The sequence below is a fragment of the Artemia sp. Qi Xiang Cuo genome, chromosome 15 (genome assembly GCF_049724085.1).
Source record: "Artemia sp. Qi Xiang Cuo chromosome 15, ASM4972408v1, whole genome shotgun sequence".
NCBI lineage: Eukaryota > Metazoa > Arthropoda > Branchiopoda > Anostraca > Artemiidae > Artemia > Artemia sp. Qi Xiang Cuo.
This window is the reverse complement of record NC_142808.1, coordinates 2,731,877-2,744,726: the sequence shown is the minus strand read 5'-3', so window position 1 is coordinate 2,744,726 and position 12,850 is coordinate 2,731,877. Positions and strand designations below refer to the sequence as shown.

Below are 12,850 nucleotides of genomic sequence, written 5' to 3'. Positions count from 1 at the left end.
CAATGATAAAACTGTGCCTGGTGAAATACGAGCTGACAGGTAATGGCAGAGGCACCACTTGGGAGGCTGGGGCATTTACTCCCTACATTCTGAATGCACCTTTTTTGTATACAGTATTCACAGAAAATGAAATATATCCCTCTCCATTTTCATTAATTTACACCACAGCACAGATGGTTAATTGCTCTATAGCAAACTACATTGGGGGAGTTAAAATAAATTAAACAAGCAATTCTAGTGATGCGAATTCTTTTTTAGGAGTTTCAAATAAAATAAATAAAATTTAAATTATGTAAAATTAATAGATTGGCCTATTATAAGTAATACAATACTAGTCATGGTACTTAAATATTATACCGGCCACACTGTTGTTCTTGATCTGTTCAGAACCGGTTTCTCTGTATCCACTCAGAGATAATCAGCTTAGCCTCAGTGAGATAAACTACTAGGCAGGTATATCTTAATTAAACATTTAATAGACAGAGTTGGTTAGGTTAGATATTCAATATAATTTGTTCTGGGCAGCTTGCTTTCCATAATTCTCTGTTGTAGTTTACTAAAGTATAATACTTTCATCAGATTTTGGTACAATTCATTACAATAAACCTAACTTAACTTCTTGAGTGTGTTCAGTATAATATATAAGTACCCTTGTCTTTTTTTCAATAACAACTAAGTAAGTTCATTGGAAAGTTGTTTTGCCTACCTGATACAAAAAGGGGCTGCTGGTTGTGGAAATCAATCCCTCTGACAGGGCCTTCATGTTCTTCAAACTTGTCAAGCATTGCACACATTCTGTAGTCCCAAAGCTGAATAGCACCAGTATGCAAGCTTGCAAGGACCCATGGTCGCTTGTGATGGAATGTGATTCCTAAAATATAAAAAAAATTGGTAATACTTGTCAGCACAAAACTATGGAATCCCCCAAAACTAAAATTTTGGCAATGCTGCAATTGAGTGGCCTACATATCCTAAACTACTGACAGCTAGACATCTGATTTGGCTAATATTTTGCAGGTACACACAGGTCACAGCTTGGAGGAATGTAGTACTGGAGGATTTTTCATGGGACGGAGGACCACAAACGTAAAAAAAACGTGTATGGTTATACCTAGGTTTCAAAAAAAAAAAAAAGAAAAATTACCAAACTTCAATTTTGGCAAGTAAAGAAAGGTACAAATTTCTGTTTTTTTTTTTAGATTCAGCCAAAAATAGAGAAAAGTGTGATCCATGGAGTTAATAATAATATTATTCAGCATAATATTGGTACTATTTAGACAAGTCCAAGTTTCCCTACCTTAAATTGGTCAATCCTTGAATTATTAAAGTCTATTAATAGAAAAATGGTACTGAGAGGAATCCTTTTGGTAATTAGGGATTTTAACTTACCTTCTGTCCAGTGCATAGTTATTTTTATAAGGGATAGAAATCAGTTGTATCATCTCTCACGAGTCAAAGTAATTTACTTTACCAAGCAGTAAATTTCCACACTAGGTCCTGGAATGGCCAGCCCCCATAATGGCTTGTGAGCCCAAAGCACTTCTTGACGAGGTCCTATTACCATGCTTCATTCAGTGCAACCAACTACACTGCCATACAATACTCCCTTAGTATACTACAAGAGTTCTCAGAGAAGCATATAGCAGTAAGATGGACTTAAAAATCCATAACACTACTATCCATGAACATGGAATTAAAGAGAGCAAGAAATAAAAAGAAAGAGTACTGAAGATCACACAAGTAGAACATACACAGTAAGAATCATTACATAAAATACAACCAAAGCACTGAATTCAAGTTGGATATCTATCCAGAAGGTTAGTTGAACAGGATGAGGATGCTATAGCAGCCTCCTCTACATGTAACACAACAACCCCTATCTCCCTGATTACAGTCACAAGGGGAAGACAGAGAGACTTGCTTAAAAAGTTGAACACGAGAAGGTCCTTTCTACCTGGTGATATACATCCAAGGATCCTTAAAAATCCATATTTCAAAGTATTAGGCCAGCTCACTCCCCATTTTCCAGATATCCCTTGATGAAAAGTGTATCATGCAGGATTGGTATACAGCCCACATAGCATTTATACACAAGGGTGGTAGCAAAGAGGACATAAACAATTACCAGCCAATCAGCATCATCATAAAAGTTTTTCTGGAAATGAGCAAAAACAAGACTGAGGACAAGTTCTTTTCCAATACAGTTATCAGCTTGTGGAAATCCCTTAGAGAAAAAGCAACTTCTAGAAACATGAATGTGTTCAAAAATCATCAATGGACAGTGAATAGCTCAACAAACTTTTATTCATCTTCACAGATACTATGGATGATTAACTAAAGTAGCACAAACCATGGCTAAAGTAGGTAAAAACAGGATTCATTCCTGTTGTAGGCTACTAGGTGGAATGACTAGGCTATTGGCCCCTGGAAAAAGAGTCTAGAATAAAGATAGTTTAACTTACAGTCTGCTGAAACTGAAAACATGTAAATATTAAAGGGTGGCATTTCCATTATTTTAACTTATATAAATGGAACTTCCAGCAATTCATCAAAAGCCTAAATTGTAGTCTCAGAAGTGAGCTTAGGTCTATGCTTAGTTATCTACAGTGGCGTAATTTTATCAAAATCCTGGAGGAGGGAGCAAAGTTGGAGCCAATTTTCCAAAATCAAGTGAAAATGACTGTAAAAACTATAAATATAAGTAATTTGGTACCATAAAGGTACTATAAAAGTAGTATAAAGGTAAATTTGTACTAAAAAACTGATCTGTTTCTGTTGGTGCTTGAATTATGCAGGTTTATCTTAGTTTTGACAAGATTTTGGAACAAACTAAATTTCAGTTGGGGGGCAAACTGGGGTCTGGGGGTGGGGCAGTTCCCCCCCGCCCCATTGCCAATTGCGCCCCTGGTTATCTACCTCAAGCATGTTCACTTCCAGTAGACTTGGATGTTATCACAGGTATTTGTATTCTTAACCTGTTAACAACATTATCTTGCACAAAAGAATTGAGACCAGTTGGATGAATATATTATTTTAAAATGCGGATAATAATGAAAGGAACCATAAAAATCTGATTAATAGATGCACATTACAGGTAAAACTACAGGAGACTTGCTCCTTTGAAGGAAAGAGTATCATAAGAGAAGACGAGTGCAATTCCATTCCCTAACTGATGCTCTTTTCAAACACAATATTTGAGTCTCACAAAATTCCCCCTAGTGTTAGTGTTATAAAGGCCCCAAATATATCTTTAGGCTATACACAATAAGAAAACACTACTAATGAAATTTAATCACAGGTTCAAGATCTTAGAAACGACTTAACTGCTATTTTGTTGCACATTGATGCAACAAAAGAGAAGTCCTTGGAGGATGCATCACAATTGAAGAAGGATCACCTAAGTTTGCAAGCTGAAATGTCACCTACTAATGTAAAATTGCAAAGACTAGAAAATGAGTCAAAAAAATGTAATTTGGTACTCTATAATTTCGATTCTGCAAACAGAGGTTCTTCATTACAAGAAAATGTAATGAAAGCACTGAACTTACATGTGACAAACTTAGGGCTGAAAATGATGGACATTAAAGACATTTTTTGGTTAAATGCCAAACAAGGCACATGACCAGTTAAGTTCGCAAGTGGTTACATTCGCGATATTATATTGCAATCAAGTGCTCATCTGGACAGGGGGGGGGGAGATCATGGTGTTAGTCCTGATTATACAGAGCATTAACTGTCTATCCACAACTGCCTAAGAGGGACAAAGTTATACATTGGTCAGCAGTGTTTTATGTATAGCTTTGATAAGCAATCTGCAGTGGAGGTTATGAATGCCCCTTATATAGAGTCATCAGTGAGTATCATAACACGTTTTAAGGAAAATGTAGGGACAAAAACGTCATCATGAACCCAAGTATGTAACAGTGCTACAAAAAATAATAACAAGTTTGGTTTCCAAAAGCAATCCGTTCAATCCTCAGATCTTCATCCTCAATTCAATCTTTCTTCAGTGTAGTGGAGGGGCTTAGTAGTGATAACAAAATATATGGGACAAACAGTAAAACCCCAGTTATTAAAAAGGGCTCCACATCATTTTTTGCTGTGCCTGTGGGGTCTCCCAAGCATAACAGCCAACAAATTATTAGCCAAGATGGCCATCTAAGACCGAAAAGCAACTCGGTTAGAGTGGACAATCCTGAAATCATGGAGCCCAAACAGCTATTTAAACAGTCACAACCCATTGGCTCAGATAGCAGATAGGATAAGCAGGGCCATGGTGAAAATTACAAGTGTTATTTAGTGCACTGGAATGTTCAGGATTTTTTTTGAATCTTAAAGTAGAGTGTCTTCTTAAATGTCATGATTTTTCAGTTGTATCATTAGTAAATCTGGCTGGAAAAAGAGGAGAGAAGTGAAGGTTTTTCTTATTTTGGATCTCAAAGCAAGCATTTGCAGAGTGGTAGAATTTATGCAGGAGTTGCACTATTGATAACAAAAAGATGGCAAAATGTATCTTGATTGAAAATTATTTCATGTAATCTAGTATTGGTGCACATATCCTTGGGTAGAAACTCGTTTATTTTTGCTCAGTGTATTTACTGCTGGAAACTAGCACTTTTAGTGATGAAGATACTGGTGAGATATTAGAAAATGACAAAAACTGGCTCAAACTGGAATAACTGAATGGTGTTTACATGATTTAGCTGTTGATAATGAGGAGGATGTGTAGGGATTGTAATCAGAGAAAAAATAATTAGGGTAAAAAATTATTGGATTTTTGTGGTAAACAGAATCTGGTTATTTTGAATGGGAGGACAGGGAAGGATAAAGGAGTGAGGGATTTTACATGTTTTTTGGGTAGACATCCAAGTGTTATAGATTATGGGATTATTAAACCTGGGGCTTCTTTCTTGTTGTGTAGATTTTAAGGTGATAGTGCTGGGTGGGTCAGATCACATATCTATTAGGATTGAATTAAGAGGGGAAGGATGGGGTGAGAGCTGGAATTAAAAAAAAAATGGGGTTAATGGAATGATCGGTAATGAGTTTGAATATAGGGAAGGTTTGATAATAATAATGAGGAGGAGTTGAAAAGTTCATGGGCTTCCCAGGTTAGATCAATTTTAAATAGTAGTGGGTTATCAGGAATTTGGAACCAAGGGAAGGGGATATGAACGAAAGTGGGAAATGTAGCAAAATTGGTAAAGGGCGTGCTGGAGGATCAGGAGATTTAGAAATGGCAGTGTGAAGTCACAGCCTCAGCATCCCTCAGTGTTTACCGGCAACAAAAGGAGGTCTGGGAATATGATATTTATTTTAAAATGGGTTTAAATAGTGAAGAAATTAAGTGGTATTTATCAGGGAGGGGTAATTATCTAGCACTTGGAGAAAGGAGGAAATATTTAGGGAGGATAAGGATAATGGATGGTCCTTACTCATGCCCTATGTGGGAGAAAATGGCAAGGATCTACTTCACTTCATGGCCCTTTGTCCCAAATTACAGGATTTATTTTATGGTAATGTGAGGACAAGTGAGTGGTTGGTTTCAATAATGGGATCGAAATATTATGGAAAAGTAAGAAATATTGTAAAATATATAAAGTTGGGAATGACACATAGAGAGAGATTTTTGTAAGGGGTGGGGGGGATGAGTGCTGAAAATAATGTTGAATGTGTGTACGCTGATTTTGTTTTGTTATTTTTCTGTAGTCATGACCCTAGTGGCTTTAGAGCATTAAATAAATATCTATCTATTTTTGTGTTATTATTTTTGTCATTTTTATTATTTTGTGAGAATATTGTGTGTTTTTATGGTATTATTTGCCTTATTACATGTGTTTTGTTACGCTGTGTTATTATTGTGCTATGTATGTTTTATTAAGTCTGTAAATGTTTGTTTGTTATTTTTGCTTTTGCCATGGCTCCATGAGGCTTTTGTAGCAATAAATACATATCTATCTATCTATCTATAGTTTAGATTGGCTGATATTTAGGACTAGGACATTTCAATTTAGAGAAAAGGCGCCCCTGCAGCCTAGCCTATTCAAATATAATTATTCTGTTTCAAAATGATTGTCTAAAATTAAATCTGTCCAAGATTGAGTCTGTCAGTGATTTCAATACGTTTTTTTAACTTTCAGATTACATGTCCAAGATTGGATAGCATTTTTCAAGATTAGGCTCAAGCTTTAAATGTGTGTCCACAATTAGGCTCTATTGCTGTTTATAAGTATATTTGAAATTGTGAGAGTTGTATATGGTTAAAATATTCAAGCTAATCACATACATATTAAGAAGATATTGACAAATCCAATGGTGAAACAACCCACTCTCTAGGAGGTACAATAGAGATTGTACAATGATTTAACTGTTGAAGTGGTTATTAGCTGTCTGACTACTGGGTATCTTACCCTACAGGATATTTTACACCACATATTCTGCCTATATTTTGGAGTAAAAAAGAATAGCTTATTCCAAAATTTTGTTTTTATCTCCATTATTTTTATTTGTTATAGTATTCTCTGGTAAAGGTTTAGAATAGCAGCTCTCTAAAAAGAGACCTGCAAGAACAAAATGAGAGACATTTTCAGATTGTTGATTTCATGTTCAGTTATCTGGTTTTGTTTGCAATTTTGACAAATCATTACCAGCCCCCTCTAATAGTCCCATATAGCCCTAGGCTAGCCTATATAAACAAAACTAACCAAAACATGAACAAATTCTTACTATTTATTATGCAACAAGTATCAATGAATTGAATCTCTTTCTTTTTCCCTATTTTTGAATCAGTTTTCATCAAATATTATGTTCTTTTATATAACCTATCAGACCAACATGGGGCTGGGGATGAAATTGTAAAAAGGCAAACAGAAACATAAAAATGAACACAAAATTAGCAATATAAAAGTGCCTCTCTTTTTGTCCTTGCATGTCTCCTTCTGAAGAGCTGCTAATCTAGATCTTTATCTTTCCTTGTTTTTTTCCCATTTTTTTTTGTTCTTGAACCAGTTTTCATTAATCATTGTTCTTTTTTAAACATACTAGGACTAGCCCCAGTATGAGACCATTAGGGGGGGGGGGGCTGGTTTTCAATACAAGCAAATCATAAAATTGAACATAAAATTAGCAATCTAAAAGTGCCTCTCTTTTTATTCAAGCATGTCTCTGTCTGAAGAGCCACTTTTCTAGACCTTTATCTTTTCTCTTTGGTCCTTAATTTTTAGGCATGGGGAGGGTGGTGGACTTTTCTGTGTTGGGGAATTTAAGAATATACTAGACCCAAGAAAAATACATGGAAAATGTATAACTTTGGCTAGCCTAGCCTATAATGTAAATATTGAGCAGTTGACATTTCTGACCTACAAATAAAGTGAACATAGCACTTGATACCTTTTTATGCTCTCTCCAAATATAATAATTGTGTTTGGTGCAAATTCAATTTTAAGATTTTTACACAATGGCATCATCTTGGGGGGCTGGCTGGAGCTATAGTTCCACCCTGATTTTAGGAGGAGCCCCAAACCAGTTATTGCAATTTCTATTGATATTTGTTTTAAGTGTTAAGTGAAAGCATTCTCAGTTAAAACAAATCCGTTTCTAATAGAGCTGTACTTCACAAAAATACAGTAATTGTCAATTACAGTAATGGTCAACTACAATAAAGTAATTGGCCCAGGATCCATAATAAAATTATCTTTGTTGATTACATGATTCTGTACCAGTGATCCCCCCTATATATATGTATTATGTACTCTATATGACTCTGTTTTTGGACTTTATAAATAAAATACCATTTTGTACAGCATGGACTTTTGTGTTCCTAGTAGCCATAAATGTATTGTTGTTAATAGACACCAGACCACATGGGATTTTGCAAGTTCCTTGCACTTTTTCTTCTTTGCTTCCAGTAAAAATGTTAAATTTAAGATTTGATTTCATTCAAAATGGTTATTTCATTAATTTTTTTTCTTGAATTGTCTTGAAATTTAGCTTCTTGAATTTGGATAAAATGAATGTTCAAATTTCAGACCAATTGTTTTTTTTAGATTTCAGGAAAGATAAGGAAAATGTACTAGATAAAAGGACAATTCAAAGAATCAATAAAAGTCTTGAAGTACAAATCTTACACACCAAAGATCATAACAAAATGAGAATATGATAAAAAGACAAGATTTACAATAATAGAGTAAAAGAAAATTCTACAAACAATCAAATACCACATATTTCAACTCAACAAACAAAAGGCTTTATCAACAGGGTGGGGGTGGGGAAGCTTAGCTTGAACCAACTTACAAAAAAAGGTGAAAAATACATGAAAAAAAACAACAAATAAGAGCTATACCATACAAGAACAACCTGAGCATTGAAAGAAAGACTCAGACCTATCAATTGGTGTCAATTCAGGAAAAGTTAGGATGGGGGTGGGGCAATTTTACTGTTCAACATGCATGGGGGGGGGGGGAGCCGAATTTGTTTTCAATTTTTCTGTGAAAATACTAAGCCAGTGTCATGAGTGGCTACTTTTCAGGTGTGCAAGCCTGTATTAAAGCAAATTCATTTTAACACATGCAAATTAAATTAACTGCCATGCTCATAGACTCAACCTTGTGTTGGGTAATTGCATTCAGAAATTCAGATGAATGGCATCTTATTTCTCCATTGTTCAAGAGCTGTACTATTTTATTGCAATTAGCAATACATACTACCAACTGTTTTTAATGCTCAATAACTGTTCATCAGCTGAAGAAATCCTCTCCTACATGACAGGCATACCAGTATAGATTAGTAAACAAAGTACTGAATACATATGATCATATTATGGCCATTTTATCAATTACCAGAACACCTAGGGATGGAGAATCAGCAGCTCAGGCCCACAGAGTTGCAACTAGATTTTTGAAATTTGAATTTATATTCATACTCTATCTAGCAGAAAAATTTGTTGTGCCAGGAACTCTGTCTGAGCAGCAGCAGGAGTAAGACCTAGTTTTCTCTAGAGCTACTGGTCTAATTGCATATGTGCAAGATAAAATTCTAGACATACAGACTGACAAAGGTTTTAATGAAATCTTTCATATAACTAAATAATTTTTGAGTGCAGTCTCACTGAAGACCATTTGCAAAATTTTTGGAGTTCTGATTATTCATGTAAAAGACCAAAGAATGCACAGCAAGTAGCTTCCTGCTTATGTGATTTTGTAACTGTGTTGACTTTGGGAAAAAGCAAAAAACTTAAAATGCTTTCAGAAGAGATTATTTTCTCGTGACCAACAGGTTGTGCTCTAAGTTTGAAAGCTGCTTCATGAATGTTCTTTCACTGTTAGAGTCATTCTTGGCATTAAATGTTGATTTGCTCCATTTTCTTAATACTAGCTAACTAGCTACTGTAGCAGTGCATTACAAAGAAAATTACATTAACACAACCCTGTTGGTCTTGCAAATGTATCTTGTGAGAAGATATATCAACTCTTTAGCCTGTAAGCCAAAAGATTTATTCAAGATCAACAATGGGTTACAAAATGCTTAGTGATCTGGTGTTGACATTTAGTTGAAAGGCTCTTGTGAAATTGTTGGATTTTGATGCTATGGCTGATATTTTTGGAAAAATGAGACCTTGTTGATTCCCAGAGCTGCAATAAAACTGTAAATTACTTTCTAACTTAAGTTCTTGCTTCTTTCTATCATTAGTCAATTTTGGGAGGGACCTGTGCTAACAACTGTGAAGAAATATTGCTCTTAAACAACTATTAGCCAGCCACTTTAGAAGGTCCACAGAGGTTGCTTAGCCCTCCCTTAGCTCAGAATAAAATGATGCTGCTGCCTGAATAGACCCTCAAACATGATACCTTTTTGTCTTATTTTCAGTATGGTTTATAAATGTCTGTTAGCATCACTCTTGTTAATAAATATTTACTGTAAATTGGATTAATGGTCACAAAATTGAGAATCAAATAACACATGCAAAAAAATTATATGGCCTATATATTTGAGTAAGGTTAGGTAGGGCTAAATTGAATTTGCACCAAAGGCACTAAGTACATTCAGAAAAATCATAAAATGGGCATAAGTTGTATGTTCACTTTACTTGTAGCTCTGAAATGTGGACTGCTCAATATTTACCACCTATATATTTGACCATTAGAGTTGGATGGGGGTAAAGCAAGGTGAAGTGTTTTTAGGAGTGACATTACAACACCTTGTCTTCAGAATTTTCCAGAGTTTTTATGAGGAGCAATTGTACAGGGGGCCAAGACCATCAGGGGCATAATTTGCTATGGGACAGGGAGGGCAACTACTCTATCCCAGACCTAGGTTTGCCCCTTTGCCCCCCCCCCCAGCTGAAACATAGTTTCTTCAAAACTCTTGTCCAAAACTAACATAAGCCTGCACAATTCAGGCATCAACAAAAACAGATCAGTTTTCAGTATAAATGTATGATCACACCAGGTCATTAGGAGACATTAAGAAAATTTTATCCTCACTTCTTTTCTTTTTTTTCTTCTTTTTCCAACTTTGAAAAAACAATTATGAAGTAAGAATTGTTTTCTTAATGTGTCTCCTTATGACTGGGACTGGTCCTAATATATACCCTATAAAACATCTTTATAGTATTACATAGTACTTTTATAGTACCAAATGGGTCATTTTTCAATTTTTACTGCCATTTTCACTTGATTTGGGAAATTGGCTCTAACTTTGGGTATAAATTTGGGACCAGTACTGGTCATAAGAAGACATGTTAAGAAAACAATTCTTACTTCATAATATGCAAAAGTATCCTATTTAACATTTTTCAATATTTTGTATTTTCTCCAAATCTTGAAAATTATTCTAAAAGAAACACCCCAGAGTCATCTAGCTAATCTAACCTAGCCTAACCTATCCAAAATTTAGTAATATTAACCTATTTGTATCTTTTTGGTAGATGGCAGTGATGGTGTTTACCTTCCTGGTAAATTTCTAGGAAGAAAGGTAAATTTCTAGGAAGAAATTTACCTCTAGGGAAGGTAAATTTCTTTTTTTTGTCTTTCATAATACAATAATGTTGCAAATTGCATCTTGAGCCCTTAAAGGGGCCCTGACGGTATTTTATATGAATTATGAAAGAGCATAAAAAAGCATCAAATGTTTTCATTAGCATCCTAGCTAAATAATACAGACCAATGCAAATTTACCATAAACTTTATGGCCAATACAAATTTACCAAGAACCCTCCCCCCCCCCCCTCCCCTAATGTGCAAATACACACCCTAAATTGGAATATACCCTGAATTGTTGACAGCAAAGTTTTGAATCACAAAATTTAGTGCTATTTTTTGACAGCTTTTGAAAAACTTGAAATGGTAGGAAAACAGTTTGAACTGAAAATCAAGTATTTTGTAGGTTAGGTTATAACTTCTTTGTGTGGTTACAAAATCAAATACCTTTGAGACCCCTTTAAGTGCTCAAGATACAATTTGTGAAAGAAGCAATTATTGAATTCTGAAAGAGCATGAAAAAAGGCATTAAATGATGTTTTCACTTTTTTCCTAGCTAAATTATAGTGCCACCTAGAAATTTACCATTTTTCCTATATAGAATAATTGAAAACAGAAAAATGCAATCAAATATGGGTCAATATATATGAAATCATATTATTGAGTTAGGACTAAAGTGAATACACCATTCAATGCCTTTTTTTATGCTGATTATGAATATAGGCTAATAAGCATTTCTATTGGAAATGAATTTCAGCCCCCCCCCATATATATGCCAAGTCCGGGTTGGGTGTGGTATAGCCGATATAGGGGGGGGGGCTGTAATTCATTCCCGATAGAAATGCTTATTATATTTGTAATCAGCATAAAAAAGGTGTTGAATGGTGTATTCACTTGAGTCCTAACTCAATAATATGATTTTGTATAGCCTATATTGACCCAAATATGTTTATTTTCCACAATTTTGCTAAAAATAATTGTATAATGGTGACAATAATGATGATGAAGGTGCTCTCCCTGGAAAATATGTTAACTAGGATTATTATGCATAATACTATGTGAGAATTGTTGTCTTAAAATGTCTCTTTATGACCAGTACTGGGCCTAAATTTATACCTAACTTTGCCTGCTCCTCCAGGGTTTTGTCAAAATTAAACCACTGAAGACCATAAAAGTAGCAATCTAAAAATACCTCTCTTTTAGTTTTTGAATGGCTCCTTCTCAAGAACTGCTACTGTGCTTTGCCCTTGAATTCATAGGAAACTCTAAATCAAGCTAGCCTGTTTTCATTTCAAGTCAAAACTCTTTTCCAAGTTCAAAGTGCCAGTATATAAGTGTTAATCTTAATCTTTCCTGCAACATTGGGAATATACAATATAAGAGGCTAATACAAACCTTTTACTCGAGACGATTTTGTCTCAAATTTTGTTAGCATTTTGATCAAACTAGTCTCATAGATGAAAAGTGACAAATATGACAATCTACAGGCTGAACTCAAGCAGATTTGTTTCTTCCTTTTTATTTTTTATTAGATGGCATCGTTCGACATTAGGGTGTGCCCACAGCACAGACAAAAAGTATAAGATACATAAGCCATAGATTTATAATTTTGAAATTATAAATCTATAATACCTTATATTCTATTATAATCTATAATACGTCAAATACGAAAAAATAATCTATAATACGTCAATTTTAAAATAAAGGTCAAATAATTGGGCATCTTAACATGTTGGTTAAGATGCCCAGGCGCACGCCAACCCTTAACGTCAGGGCGCACGCCAACCCCTAACGTCATCTATAGTTGCGTAATTTAATTAATTAACGCAACTTTGCGTTATTTAAACTTCCTCATAACGCAAGTTTATCGGATC

The 12,850-nt window shown here is 34.8% G+C and overlaps 1 protein-coding gene across 1 annotated transcript in view; it reads right to left on the bottom strand.

The window, feature by feature from the left end:
• alphaCOP (coatomer subunit alpha) overlaps positions 1-12,496 on the bottom strand; it is a 59,092-nt gene extending 46,596 nt beyond the window's left edge. The window contains exons 1-2 of the mRNA XM_089101883.1: positions 12,372-12,496; positions 707-871 (exon numbers count right to left, since the gene is read on the bottom strand). Of these exons, the coding sequence (XP_088958009.1) occupies positions 707-871; positions 12,372-12,411 (205 nt within the window). The 5' untranslated portion in view covers positions 12,412-12,496. The remainder of the gene's footprint in view (positions 1-706; positions 872-12,371) is intronic.
• Positions 12,497-12,850: the final 354 nt, after the last annotated feature.